The following is a 16,327-nucleotide window of genomic DNA, read 5'->3' as shown; positions in this document are numbered from 1 at the left end:
AACACACAACATTATTACATGCACATGCAGATCACACAAGGCCCCATGGCGACCCCCCACACCACACCTGACTGATCTCAGGCCTGCAGAGCCTCATTATTCCTGCACTGAATGCATTTCCTTATTTGTGGATAATGAGATAGTCTGACTCATGGGGTTCGGTCACACACCTCTGACATGTTCAAACCCTACAGCGAAAACTCTCCCTCATGTTGTTTTAGAGTTTGTTTATCTTCAGAACACAAATGAAGATGGCTTTAATTATATTCCTAAGATTTCTGTCTCTCCTTTGAAAGTCATTGTTCATTCAAAAGTCTGACACTTCAAAAAGAAAATCCACATGAATAGTGTGCTTTCATCTTCTGAAGAGACATAACTGCCTTCTATGAGGAAAGATTTAGGCCTTTATTTACATGTAAAGAACAGTGAACAATGTAACGGCATTTAAATGCTATTACAGAAGCTCATGCTTTGGCACTTGAGAATTAATGAAGTTCATCCTTGTGCAAATGTAATTTTGTGACAATATTTCAATTTAAATGTGTGAAAATGTTGTTGCAGACTAGTGTTGAGGTAGGGGGATGAAGTTTGAATATATATTCATTTATATAAAAAGTCAAATTGCTTCTCTGAAGCAGTAGCATACAACCCTCTCCCCACAAAAACCCACATTTTTAATATACATACCATCAAATAATAATAATTAGTCTATGTATATTCCACATTTCACATTTATTATTTATTCTTTCATTTTCCTTCGATTTAGTCCATTTATTCATCAGGGGTTGCCACATCGGAATGAACCGCCAACTTATCCAGCATATGTTTCACACAGCAAATACCCTTTCAGCTGCAACCCATCACTGGGAAACATCCATACAAACTCATGCACACTCATCTACTCCAGCCAATTTAGCTTATTCGATTCACCTATAGCGCATGTTAGACAACCATGCCGAACTGTGCCGATAGATTCTGTGTGTTGACGTCACGGCTCTATTGCCAAGCTACCACAGCTGGCTCAGCGGAAGTGCGCTAGTCATTAGACATCCACAGTTAAACTACATTTAACATTAAAAAAAATGATACAGGTCTAAATGACACAGTTGGAAAAGGGTTTTAAAAGCATAGAGCAGTCTCTGGCAGAGAAGGGAATCACTGGCCCACCACATTCTTATTAACATATTTTAGTTATGTATATAATTACTGGTTATAATATGTATATAATTACAGGTTATAATATAATTACTAATTCGTCATCTAAAATCTTAAAATAATAAAATACCCAATTGTTTTATTCGTAGCTGGAGCTTGGTTAATTTTATTGACATCCTAGGCATTGAGACCTTCGCCTGACCGAGCTCTAATCAAGGTGCTACATGCACTGCTGTAAGACAGCAGATTTTGAGATTATTATGACTTGACAGATTCTGCTGCGCATCAAATAAAGAAACACTTAAGATCATCGATGTCCACAATCCACAACATCCTATATCCATGGAACACAAACTTGCAGACTCTTTGAACAACGAGGAAATAAATTGCACTATTTCATTTAAAGCCCAGATGGCTTGTTTTGATTTAATGCTGGCTATACCACCTGAAGAAAAGTTACGGCGTGTTGTGATGTCGGCCGTCATCGTAGAAAGGCAACTCTGGACTTTTGTTTAAGAGCTTTACAGAGTGGCACTGTAGCTGTCCAAGGTGCTGTTGTATGATTTACATTATAGTCTATATATGTACCCTCAAACAAGTCAAATGAATGCATTAATAAATAATAATTATAACAATTATAATATAATAATAATTAATACAAAAAATTCAAAGAAAATAATTAACAAAAAAATATGGATTCTTAAATGTCGGTACTGTTTTTACTCAAAAAATAGCAATACGTTTTGACAAATATTTTATAAAAAAATAAAACGAGCAATTTTCAACATTTAGCTATAGGCCGTTATATGATTCAGTTAAATATAAGTTGAATATTTATGGGGCCATGTAATATGTTTCTGTTTTTTGTTTCTTGATCTTAAATATATACATTATGTAGCTGTATGTATGTTTTCTAAAAAGTCAAGCAGTAATAATTCTATAGCGTGTTAATTATGAAGACAAACATTTTTTTAAAAATACATAAAAATAAAACAAAATGACAAAATAACAAAAATAAAAAGATAAAAATAAAAAGATAAAAAGAGCAGCATTTTGCTAAATATAATAGTCATTTATATACATTATATCCTGATATGTTGTTTTTTATTGAACTTGTTAGTGATGCATTCGTTTTCTAATGTTTGAATACTGAAACATATAACAGCCATGGTTTAAATGACTACATTTTACAGACAATATATATATATATATATACTGTATATATTAGTGAAAAGTGCCCGCTCACTTTTGACACAGCCTGTCCAAAAAAATATTCTTTCCACTAATACAAACGCACTATTATTGTTGCATTATTTATTTTTCTGTTATGTACAGAGATTCGAAATATATTATTTATTTCCCCCTCCAATCATTTTCAATCATCACATTACATTTTGGTAATTTTCCCTCCTAATAAAATTTGCCCAGAGCAGCACAAAATATGACCTTTAAATAAATACGGGTACTGTGACTTGATTTAGCACCCCTATACAAGAGAGTGGCATAACAGTGTTCAGTCACTCTGTTGCTTTTGCTTCTACACATGAACATAAAAAAAAACTAGTTTATACTTTCATTTAAATTTAACTGAACAAAGGGAGCCGTTCACATTGTGTTACCAAGACAACTACTAATGCGTTTTGTGTAAGTTTCTAAAGAGCTCTGTTGCAGCATGACAGTGGGAAATGAAATCGTATCCGTGCTGTCTGGACCGATTTGGCAAGGAATGGAATGGTTCAGCATAAAGAACTGTTCGGCACGATAGTGGAAAAGCGGCTATTGTATACTCGCACGTAGAGCTGGAATAGTTAGCTAATCGGTCAATGTTTATATGTGGATGAAGCCATAATTAATAGAGTTCTAACATGTCTTTTTCATGATATATATCACAGGTTGCAGCTTTCCCTGGAATGTGTAAATGTCAACTCAAAAGTCCTTGCTGATCATTTATTATACTGTGCTGAACCATTTTCGGATTGAATAAACAACATGCTGTTTTTGTGTCTCTTTAAAGGCAAATTAACAGGTGTTCCTTGGCAGCCTTTCCAAAAGAGGGCAGCAAATTTACAAATCGATCATCAGTCATTCTGACAATGGCAAACATCTATAGGCAGTTTTGCCAGGGGTGCCCAAACTCGGTCCTGCAAGGCTGGTGTCCTGCAGAGTTTAGTTCCAAACCCAACTAGACCTCCTTTACATTAATTTGTTTAAGTTTTAAAACACGTAAGTTTTGCTAAGTTTACGCTTTCTGTCAGAGTTTTTGAGCCCTGAAAACAGAGTTTTAGATGAGTTGAAGAAGCCGTTTTTGTTTTAAAATGCTGCTGCTCTGTGTTAGTGTGAATGAGGGAAAGCTGAGACATCTGAAAGCAGAGGTGTGGTTGTAGACATTCGCCTGATTGTCTGATTGGGGCTTTTTATCAAAATGAAGTGCACAGAGTTCAGTCTTGCATTTCTTCCTTGTAAGTTTAGACTTCACAAGTTTGATATGGAAAACAAACTCCGGAGGACACTTTGGGTAAATCTTCAAAGGGAACAGTATACTTTATTACCTCATTCACATCAAACTGGCTACATTGTTTCACTATCTTAACAATAAAATGAAAACATGATGAGGAACTGCCTATTTTCATTTTGATATTAACAACTTAACAGACACTAAAAATGTTGAGGTGTCATGTAGCTACATATTTATATGACCATAATATTCACTGTATGCAAATTTATAACAAAAACGGAGCCTATAAAATGACTGCCTCCTTTCAATTTTATTGAAACATATGAAACATACCCTCTCTTTTACTGGAATATCCGTTTTAATCAGTGTACATGGTTACATAAATTAATATATGAACTTATCTTTGCGCTCAGCCAAAACATGTTACTAAATATCACACTTAACAACAACATTTAACAATGCAGACTGCCTGGTGCTCAGACCACAGCATATGCTGCAGCGTATGGCAGAGTGTGTGTGGTCATGTGATGTGTGTTTTCAGCGGTGTAGTGTGGACGGAGATCTTTTAAGAAGTGCTAGGTGAGACGCCAGTGTGGACATGGATTGTTTTCGTTCTAAAATGCTTTTTAAATACTAAAACGTATTAGTGTAAACGGGGCCTAAGACACACCTGAAGCAGCTGATCAAGCTCTTTCTATGTATACTAGAAACTTTCAGGCAGGTGTTTTAAAGGAAGTTGGAGCTCAACTATGCAGGAAACCAGCCCCCCCTATGACTGAGTTTGGGCACCCTTGCTTTAGAAATGAGTTCACACGACATGATTTTAAATCTGATTAACACTTACCAACAGCTTTTTGTGAAATTACAGACAATTGCCCAATATCAGTGGCACATCGGTGCTTGCTCACGCAAGTGAAAGTCACACATTCTGAATTGTCAAAGAAGTGATTACATATTGTCGCCAATGTCTGGGAAATATTTGGCATGCTAAATATCTGGACATGTCTGCGATTCAAAATCACGTCGTGTGAAATGAGTTCTGATTGAAAAACACATTGGCGATGACCTACACTCAATGAGAGAGCAGAACAGCATGGGAGTTTGGGGAACAGTTATAGACCACAGTCTCTGAAAAAATAAACTTTATAATAACATTAAAGAACATAACATTAAAGAAACAGAAACATATTCTTGGTCAGCCTCAGCACATTACAAATCTATTCACTGACCTCCAACTATATTTCTCGCTCTTTGCAGAATGCACAATCATTGTCCCATTTCTCCTCCAGAATCTTCATTTTTTTCTCCGTCCTTTCGCAGTAAGCACACATACCATTTGAAAAGCAAATTATATAAAAAAAATAAAAAAAAAAAACTATTGAAGGCTACCATTTCCAATCTTGCATGTGGTATTGAGCTATTTCATTATAACTTCAGACTTGCGTATGTGAGTCAGATTTGTCTGTGATTGTTTCTAATGTATTCATGCAGTGTCTATCCTGCTGTCGTTGACCCATCGTGCAGTGTAAACACAGCAGCGACTGAACGATACACCAGAGATTAGTGCAGCGTGAAAACAACAGTGATCTGACAATCTTTAAAATCTCCCAATGTGAACTCTGCATTACCTGAGCGTTCCAATATGTGTATATACTCATAACAACGAGCCATCGGGAATGTGATAATTATATGAAATCAAAAAACCAAGCGTTGCTTTGTTTTATTGCCACTAGTTCTTTTAAGCTGGCTTGTGTGTCACAGTCTTTTAACTCATGTCATTTTATATTACTCATGTACAGTTTTCACTAGCAGTCCGATAGGTACTGCATGAGCTTTATACTGCATGATCCACAACTATAAATAGGCAAATGTTTAAAAATGATTTTAATATAACTATATGTTAATGCTTTAACCAGAAAGACTCGAGTAATCAACAGTGTGTTGAGTAAGATGAGGCGTACTAATGGTTTTAGAGTGTGCTTTTACCACAATTGAGCCGTATGTGCTCATGAGATTTTGTTATAAAAGACTGTGTGATGATAAAATTGTGTGTTAATGGACAAGCTAGCAGACTGAGCACACTGTAAAAGATCTGAAATGTTGTTTGGTTATTCTACTGTAAAATGCCTTAACCATTTCAGCATTGGTTTTATTATATTATTAATGACCTCAAGAACTGTCAAGATTGTCTGTGCTCCATGTGTCACGCCTTCAAACGCCACCACACGTTTATTTCATATCGGCATTGTTTTCTGAGGCGCAGGTAATTTATTAAATAAAGAAAAGACTGATGCAGCTTCTCCTACCGAAGCAAATTCCATTTTTACTGTTGATATTTGGCACCAGTTAATTAAGAAGTGACGATTTTGTTCTCTTTGATTTGTTGGATGGAAACGCTGCCTTATCCGCACTTCTTTTATGCGATTTCTGAAAGGAAACATAGCTATTGAAACTGCATCTTTAAAGAGGATCTTTTTTATGGTCAAACAGCAATTTTACATAAAAACGTAAGTTTAAAAATGACTAAAAAGCATAACAAAACCCTTTTAAATAGATTTAATGATCTTGTATATTCAGAAGCCTTGGAATTAACTGCCTGATTACCATGCATTGTTATTTATTTTTGGATCTCTATAGAATAGGGATATGCATCTCATAACTGAGGAGGATGTGATGTGTTTCTTGATGCCTAGCCATACAATATATTAAAGATTCATACTCCACAAATGACTTTTGCAGCTTGTTGAAACTAATTATTTAAAATGAGTTGACACATCATAATTGTACAATTGTAAATTTTTGGATTTTTGTTCAATCTACTGAAATAATAAAAATAAAATAATAATAATAATAATAATAAGTTAACTTAATCAATTTGTGTTAGGACAAAATGAAGGAATTGTGTAGAACCCAACATTTGTTATGGTGTGAGATAGAGTTCCTGATACTTGCAGTGGACTTAAATTTGGTTCATTACAATGTGACTTGATGCAATGTGATTTCATGAAAAAAAAAAAAAACCTATATATATATATATATATATATATATATATATATATATATATATATGATCACTTTTATTTCATTGGTTTAGACAAATGGCGAATAAGTGTCTTCTATCAGGTTAACTGTCAGACTAATGCTTTAACCAGAAAGACTCGGGTAAACAACAGTGTGTTAGATCTAGGCACAAAGTCTAAAGCGCATGACAAAAAAGCATTAAGGGCATTTCCAATTTCACTTTTGCTATTTTAAGGGTGGAAAAATACACTCTGGCACATGGTCTGACAAGGTTGTGCTTATTCTCTTAATGAGTTATGGGTGTGCTTTGAGCATAAAACCAATTAAACCATTAAATCAATCTGAGTCTCCTCTAGCATTACCTTTAAAAGTCAGTTGCGTTGCGCCAGGTTGCATTTGGTATTTACATGGCGGACTTTGTAAGTGGAAAAACTGAATGCTTCACTAGCGAGAAAACTGCAGCATCTGCAGCATAAGGATTAAGAACGTGCCTCCTCCATTCAGCCTCTTTACTTTCTCTTTACTTTACTTTTACTTCTTACTTTCATAAATGTAAGAAAATGAAAGGAAATGGTGGAAACTCACACCCCTAAAGACATCCATTAGTTTACATATATAATTTTGTCAAAGCACAGAGAGAGAAATATTTGTTTCAAAACTATTTCTAAATTTAGTTCTAATTTCCAGCGAATGAATAAATGAACAATAATAACCAAGTGTGGTCAAAAAAACTGAGTTATATCCAAACACACGTCCCATATTATGATGCATACATCTCCAAAACCCGACAGTTGGACAAATCTAAGCTTGTTCTTATTAAAACAAATATATGTATGCATATAATTAATAATACTTCTAATAATAATAACATTGGGGTTGAGGTGGCTTAGTGTTAATAGTTTTGTGTCTCAATAACACAGCTGAGAACCGAGTAAGTAACTGTTAAGTAAGTAAGTAACTGGTTTTGGGTGGCTGTTGCGATCGGACACTATACCAAAGTCAGAAACACGGGGATGTTACAGACTGTACCAAAAAGGTGACAGATTATGGGAGTTTTCCAGAAGAAACAACAAAATGGGAGGGTGGCGGGAGATGGGTCTGAAATATGGCAGACTCCTGGGAAAAACGGGAATGTTGGTAGGTATGCTTTAGACCAGCATTATTTGGTCTATGGCACGGTCTATTTTAGTTCCTCACAATGCACCTTGACACACCTTCTTTTTAGACCGGAACACCCATGAGTCCAGAAAGCGGTGTAAATGGATTTGCTATTTAAACAACATGGTGCAAAATGGGAAAATGAGGGTTTCACTGGTCTGAAAATAGCAAGAAATCACGCCATACACATCCTGCGCCTTATTGCAACGAGCGTATGATAGGGCTAACGACAACTATTTTATCAAAATAAACATTTGACTAATTATTGTGTTGTTATTTTATTGCACTATGTTTGTTTAGGGCATGTGCATGCAGTTGCACTCTTTCACTGGTCCATTCCTGACTTTATGCACTTAGAAAAACAAAATGTATGCGATGTTTTAAACAGCACAAATATATATATATATATATATATATATATATATATATATATATATATATATATATATATATAGTTGTTTTTTGCTGATAAACTGGGCAAATCAGAGAATATTTCCATCTCTACTATAAGAACATTTCAGAGTTTTGAGTTAACAGATTTTCAGTGTAAGGACATAAATCTCTCAGATTTGTATTCCTGAAAAGTTTTATTGGTTCAGAATGACCTGATGTAAATGGGCAAGTAACCAATGACCGAATTTTCATTTCAAGGTAAACTAACCCTTTGACAGGAGATTATGCAATGTGCTGACGTTCAGATGTGAAAGAATCACACAAAGAGAATAAAGCATATGTGAACTGAGAAGAAACAGAAAAGTGAAAGAAACAGACACACTTACATTTTCCTCTTGAACTGCAGCAGATGGGATAAAGAGAGAGCAATTAAAGTGAAGTTTAAGGCCACAGCATTTTTTTTTTTCTCTGATAACGTATTCCCTCGAGGAACTGCATAACAACACCTCAAACAGCTCTCAGATGATGAAAGATAAGGACATGTGGCTAAGCATCTATAATTCTCTTTGTATCATTTTAGAAGCTGTCTGTGGGCTACATTTTGAGTGGCAGCACCTCTTTGCTGCTAGGCGTCCCATAAGCTCTCAATCAAAAGCTTTTTTTATTGTGATAATATCCTCCTCAAGAATTTTCAATCAAAATGTCAATGTATGCACCTGAGGTTTATGATTACAAGACATCTAATTAAGCTAAATGTCAGCTGGTAAACAGATTGTAGGAATGACAAGGCTAACTGATAAACAGAAAAGGTGGACTTACGTTGTCCTCCTGGTCTTCGTCACTGTCATCATCACTGACCACGGGCTTGGCCTTTCCCCGACTTGGCCTTTTCTTGCCTTTGTCCTGACCTCTCTCATCTCGTTTACTCAGTTTGATTTTCACCTTCACTGATTTAGCTTGGGTTACAAAAAATAATAATAATCAGAATAATGGTTTTAATTAAAAGAACAACTAAGAAGAGGTATAAACACAAATGAGCTTTTAGACACAGTTGTAGTTTTTACAGGATAATGAGAACTCATTAAAATACCACTCACATCTATTACAAGTCCATGTTTTTAAATGCCACCCACATCCTTCTAATTTAGCAAACCATTTTGCTTTATCAAAAACTGAATGCAAAGACTTTAGTATTTTCAAAAATTTAGTCTATCAACTCGGAGTATAGACTAAAGCAGTCTAAACGGATGATAATTAATGTGTATACACGTGTGTACACGTGTACACTTGTCAGCCACTTTATTAGGTACACTCTTTTGCTTTCAGAACTACCTTAATCAGTTCTGAAGACAATTTTGTATTGTATTTCTTCATAGTATAGACTCAACAAGGGACTGGAAATATTCCTCAGAGATTTTGGTCCATATTGACAAGATAGCATCACGCAGTTGCTGCAGATTTGTAGGCTGCACATCCATGATGCAAATCTCACTCCACCACATCCCAAAGATGCTGTATTGGATTGAGATCTGGTGACTGTGGAGGCCCTTTGAGTACAGTGAAATCACTGTCATGTTCAAGAAACCAGTCTGAGACGATTTGCGCTTTATGATATGGTGCATTATCCTGCTGGAAGTAGCCATCAGAAGATGGGTACACTGTGGTCATAAAGGTTTGGACATAGTCAGCAACAATACTCAGATAGGCTGAGGCATTGACACAACGCTCAATTGGTTTTATTGGGCCCAAAGTGTGCCAAGAAAATATCCCCCACACCATTTCACCATCATCACCAGCCTGAACTGTTGATACAAGGTGGGATGGATCCATGCTTTCATGTTGTTTACGCCAAATTCTGACCCTACCATCCGAATGTCACAGGAGAAATAAAGAATCAAACATTTTTACAATCGTCTATTGTCCGATTTTGGTGAGCCTGTGCAAATTGTTGAACCTCAAGGTTGGATGTGTTGTGCGTTAAGAGATGCTCTTCTGCATATCTCAGTTGTAACGAGTGGTTTTTAGAGTTACTGTTGCCTTTCTATCTGCTCGAACCAGTCTGGCCATTTCCTCTGACCTCTGGCACCAACAAGGCATTTGGATGTACAGAACTGCCGCTCACTGGATATTTTCTCTTTTTCTGACCTTTCTGTTAACCCAAGAGACGATTGTGCGTGAAAATCCCAGTAGATCAGCAGTTTCTTAAATACTCAGACCAGCTCATCTAGCACCAACAACCATGCCACATTCAAAAGTCACTTAAATCACCTTTTCTCCCTTGATGCTCAGTTTAAACTGCGGCATAACATCTTTACCTTGTCTAAATGCTTATGTGTATTCTAATCATCTGATTGGCTGATTAGAAATTTGTGTTAAACAATTGGACAGGTGTACATAATAAAGTGGCCAGTGAAAGTGAGAGTGTGTATGTGTGTGTTTGTATACCTATAAAGATTCTAGCACAAGATTAGACAGAAACTTAACATATTGTTGGTATGCACATAACAATGTCAGAATACCCAAACAGAATACCCGATCGTCATTACCATTAATCAAACTTAAATTAGTATGGTCTGGAAATATACATGGCCTTAAAAATAACTTTATTTTAAATCCTCTAAACGCTGAGTTATAAGGCTTTATATTTTATGCTGATCAATGGTATTTCTAAATCGTATTTAGTGTTACATTAGGGGATTTTTTTTATTTGTAATTTACATCGAACATACATATGCACACATACATACACACATACACACACACACACACACACACACCCACACACACACACACACACACACACACACACACACACACACACACACACACACACACACACACACACACACACACACACACACTAATTTAGACATACTTGTATATTAATACATATGTACATATACATATACTGGAGTAGTTATATACTTATAACTACTCCAGTTACAGAAAAAGAGCATAAATGTAATAGGTGATAAATCTCACCTCATGCTTACAGTTTAAATACATACTATACAATCTGGTCAAAAAAAGACAAAACATTTGAATAATCCACAAAGCTCCCATATTGTGCTTCATTGAATTGAAAGTGAATAAGTTGGGATCTAATGAAAAGGTGGCTTTTTCTTTTGCAAAACAAGAGTCTTTGAAAGTTTTATCATTGATATGTGACACACAAACATTCTGTTTCAAAAAGTAAAATAAAACTGCACTTTTTCTACAATTTCAAGTGGTAGGTTTATTTTTGTATTTACAGTATCATTAAAGTGGTCCTTTATCTTAATTAAAAGTCTTACATTCTTCCTCTGATTCGTCCTCTTCATCATCATCGTCACTTTCATCATCGCTTTCCTCCCTAGCGATCTTTTGTCTGGCACTCTTGAATACTGACTGAAGAACAATTGAGTCCTCATAAATCTACAAAAACAAACGGTGAATTCAAAACACAAAATAATAAAAACACACACCTCTTGCTGTCTTCAAATATCTACATTTACAGAAAAAATAATGAAACATCTTTTCATTTTTTGCCAATACATTTATGATCACTTTTACAAGCAAATGTGAAGTAAAATAACAGACTTTCAAGAATTACTTTCAATAACAAATGTAACTACAAGATAAGATATATGTCTATATTTTTGCAGATGTCTGGATGATCACGCTAATTTCAGAAGAGATGATATTAGACACACAGACAAAATCTGTAATCCTCTTTAAAAAAAAAACAATCCATCATGAAAACAAATGTATAAAGAGATTTTCAGAAATTGATGTTTCAGCTGACCTAAAATATTTAAAGCGGTTTGTATTAATAAATTAGGTTTTTTTTCAACTGCTAACAAGCATTGTGGAGTACTGAAGCCATAATTTCCAAACTGTTCTCACAGAGTGCAGTGACTTGAACAGTTTAGCTCAACCCCAAAACTCAGAACAGCACAACAGTTCATATACAACAGTACATCTCAAAATAAGCTTGTTTGACCACAACAATTCTATTTCAAAAAACATACATTTCATTTAAAACACTAACAGCAGAGCATTACAGAAATTAACAACTTTTTCATTTTTTTAGGTATGTATTTTTACAATTACCACATTTTCACTGCCTTGAATGTGCTAAAGAATGTGTGATAACAATAAATAAATGCTGTTATTTCAAAACATTCACTAAACTGCAAGTTAGACAGGCAAGCTTTGGATTGTACAACAAAAACAAAAAGTTCCAATCATGTAATCCACTTCAAAATGTTGGTACAATTCAAAATGTTGGTAATCCACTTCAAAATGTTGGTACATGTGAAAACACAGACATGGTATTGTACACACAATATGCAATTCTGTTATCATTAAAGGATTGATCTCACCTGTTTTGTCATACGATTTGTATTATTGATGTAATTGTGAAACGGTGCGCATTTGGCTCTCAATGACAGCCCATGATTTACAACAGGGTCAAGGGGGTGCAAGAATGAGTAGATTTTCAGCTGAAATTGCCATCAGGCTGGAATGATTATGCCATTTTCTGGTACGAGTATAGGGCACAAAATGCATGGAATTTACCATAATTTACCATGAAAATTAGTTTGTTAGCATGCAAAAAATGCGCTAAAAGTGTATAGTTTTATAAAAGTGTATGAATGACGATTGCAAGCATTTAGTGTGAAAGCAATGAAAAATGATTCACAGCTTGCTCCGCATGGACTTTTGTTTGGCTGATTGAGTGAACAGCTTTGAAAACATGGCTTCAGTACTGCACAATGCGTTTTGAAAAATACAATATAATTACAACAAGGAATGGCCAGTAATATATAAACATGTGCAGGAGGCACTGAATGACGATTGCATGCATTTAGTGTGAAGCAATAAAAAACGATTAACAGCTTGCACCGCATAGACTTCTGTTTAGCTGATTGAGTGAACAGCTTTGAAAACGTGGCTTCAGTATTGCACAATGCTTGTTAGCGGTTAAAAAATACAATATGATAACAACAGGGAAAGGCCAGTAATAAATAAACATGTGCAAGAGGCAATGAATGACAATTGCATGCATTTAGAGTGAAGCAATGAAAAAACGATTCACAGCTTGCCCGCATAGACTTCTGTTTAGCTGATTGAGCGAACAATTTTGAAAACGTGGCTTCAGTACTGCACAATGCTTGTTAGCGGTTGAAAAATACAATATGATAACAACAGGAAAAGGCCAGTAATAAATAAAAATGTGCAAGAGGCATTTACACACAGATCAGTGGATTTCAAATACTTTGCCAATGATGTGTTTAATATTACATTGCATTTTAATCAGTGGTGCACTGTAAAGTAACGAATTACAAATACTCAAATTACTGTAATTGAGTAGTGTTTCTCAGGAATTGTAATTTACTAAGTAGTTTTGAAAATGTGTACTTTTATCCAATCAAATTACAAAGTAAATTGCATCATACTAAACTACTTCAAGACATAGGCGCTCTATAAATGCAGCAAACCGATTGGAAGCATTAAAAGTGTCCAAGAAAATGTCCATAATCTTTACACGCAACGTAGACTGTTTAGACTGCATGTCACTGATGAGAGAATTGTGTATGTTTAGTGTATGAGGGCTGAAATCACCAAATAGTCTTAAAAATATAACTCAATGCACTACAGAATGTTATGCTTACACACACACACACAAATTGCATGTAAAAGCATCAGCTTTTAACAGTGTAATACTTTTAAAAGGGCTATGTTTTACTCATACTTTGAGTAATATTTACAACAGAAACTTAACTCGACCTACACTACATTTTTGGGCGAGTAATGGTAATTTTGCTTGAGTATGATTGTTTTTAGTACTGTTTCCACCCCTGGGTGTAATGCATTTAGCCAATTAATAATTATAAGACAGTAACGGAGCGTTCGTTGCATTTTTTTCACTCACCTGAGAGCCCTCGAGATTATAAGTCTGAGCGTTGTGACAAAGAAGCATGACGTCTTTTTCTAGATCACTCACACTCCTGTACTTATGGCTGCGCACACGCTCCTGCAAAAAACAAGAACACTTCTAACACCACCCCAAAACATCCTTCGCTTGTAGGGTGCAATTAGAGATGCGACAGAAAATGAGAGCCTCAAACATCATCGGATTAATATAAAAAAGACACAAGCTGAGCGAGGCGACTCGTCATAAGGACGAAAATCTCAATTTATCTCATCTCACATCAAAAGGCAATTCTCTTTGGTAGGGTAATCCTGTTATCGTCCATCCAGGATAATTAGTACAATAATACATCACAGCAAAACATATAACAAGTGTAGGGTCACACTGGAATAAACGATACACTGTAACTCGCTTACCTTGATCTTCTTGAAGTCCACCGGTTTCCTTATGAGTTCGTAGTACTCGGGGAGCTCTTTCCTGGAGGGCAGCTGAACAAAGACCTCGCTGAGCTGACGACCTGATCTGTGATCAGAAACAGAGGCCGAGGGTTATCCTGACTTCCTCTGACTGCACACTGGGAGATTAAGTATGCACTGAGCCTGGACGGATTTTAAACTTGCAGGAATCATCTCCAACTGGTTTACATTATCATCAGATTGGCGCTTCACTGGCCATTAACCCTCAAGCTCACCCCGAGCCAGCAGGAAACAACACGCATCTAAATCAAGGACAACAGGAAATGGTATAGAGGTCCCCTGAAGCAATATTTCTTGAGAGCGATAAGGAGGTTTTTTTTTTTAACCTCACAAGACTTCCGCTCATATCTGTCTGCAACAGTTGCTGTAAATATTCATGACACAGCGCAGATGATTCATTACACATTCAGTGATTAAATCAGGGCTCAAATTGGTGCAATTATGGTGTGTCGACCTTCATATACACCTCAATTTATAGTTTTTTTTTTTTGCTGCAGATGCATGTTTGCTGTAAGTCTCTGGGCTCAGACTGCGGCACATTACCAAATAGCTTTTAACAAAACTGAAGGATGGTTTCTAATCATTACTAACTTTTAGTTTAGTTTAATATCTCTAAATTAGTGGCTCAACTTGGCAACAATTTCGATTTGGCAAAAACTGCTAACTGCTGTATAAAGGGCTTGAAATTAACTTTTTTGATCACCAGCCACTGTGTCTAGTAGATTTCCAACGTTACTAGCCACGTGCTACTTTCACAAGTCACAATTTTGTTGTTGGGAAAATATATTTTATACACACATAAATATGACTTTGACATGCTAAAATTACTTGATTTAGAGTTTGTGTTATGTCCACATACCTCAATAATTTCACTTTATTGTGTAAGAACCTGCTTAATGTGCATGAGCAAATAGGTTGTGGTTTCATGGTGTCGCATTGCAATTTAATTTTTATTTCACAAGACTTTTCAGGGCTCAACATTAAGGATTTACTTAATTTATCTCTGACCACACCAAAAATAAAAAATATATATTATTTCTTATCCACAATAGTTAAATGATTTCAAAAAACATACAAAATATAGCTGTATATGCTCTTTTTATATAACAAAACCTTTCTTAAAAAACAATTACATTTAAAAAAATAACTATTGCCATGTATCTAAAACTATGCACAGTAGCCTCTGTCCAGGGGCTTGGGGAGTTAATCGCCTATTAAACCAATGCTGTTGCAAAAATGACGATTAAACCATATTAACAAAAATAACCGTAAGCAAAAGAAAAGCAGGTGAAAAAAATACCATGTGTGATAATGGAAGGATGATCAGGTGCACACGAGTAACGTTAGGCCCTTAATCTTTTCTGTTAAAAGAAGTTAAAACAAAACTGGCAATTGCTGCTGCTTACAAAGAATTGTTTTAAAAAATACCCGGAGCTTTTGGCAGCAGCAAGATTGTGGGTGCACGAGCATCACTTTTTGTCCTCATTCATTCATTTTCTTGTTGGCTTAGTCCCTTTATTAATCTGGGGTCGCCACAGCGGAATGAACCGCCAACTTATTCAGCAAATTTTTACGCAGCAGATGCCCTTCCAGCCGCAACCCATCTCTGGGAATCATCCACACACACATTCACACACACACACACACTCATACACTACGGACAATTTAGCCTACCCAATTCACCTGTACCGAATGTTTTTGGACTGTGGGGGACACCGAGTACCCGGAGGAAACCCACGCGAAGGCAGGGAG

At 35.8% G+C, this 16,327-nt stretch overlaps 2 protein-coding genes across 5 annotated transcripts in view; both read right to left on the bottom strand.

The window, feature by feature from the left end:
• dmrt1 (doublesex and mab-3 related transcription factor 1) overlaps nt 1–16,327 on the bottom strand; it is a 346,340-nt gene that overhangs the window by 45,317 nt on the left and 284,696 nt on the right. The gene's annotated exons all lie outside the window — the stretch shown is intronic.
• Nucleotides 1–16,327, bottom strand: part of smarca2 (SWI/SNF related BAF chromatin remodeling complex subunit ATPase 2) — a 111,245-nt gene that overhangs the window by 1,285 nt on the left and 93,633 nt on the right. For 2 of the 4 annotated variants that reach the window (XM_073949888.1, XM_073949887.1), the window contains exons 30-34: nt 14,516–14,621; nt 14,100–14,201; nt 11,476–11,596; nt 9,002–9,138; nt 8,569–8,582 (exon numbers count right to left, since the gene is read on the bottom strand). In XM_073949888.1, coding sequence (XP_073805989.1) covers nt 8,569–8,582; nt 9,002–9,138; nt 11,476–11,596; nt 14,100–14,201; nt 14,516–14,621 — 480 coding nt within the window. 4 annotated transcript variants of the gene reach the window in all.

The sequence above is a fragment of the Danio rerio genome, chromosome 5 (genome assembly GCF_049306965.1).
Source record: "Danio rerio strain Tuebingen ecotype United States chromosome 5, GRCz12tu, whole genome shotgun sequence".
Classification (NCBI taxonomy): Eukaryota; Metazoa; Chordata; class Actinopteri; order Cypriniformes; family Danionidae; genus Danio; species Danio rerio.
Note: the sequence above shows the minus strand (reverse complement) of the source record. Positions and strands in the feature narration are given on the sequence as shown.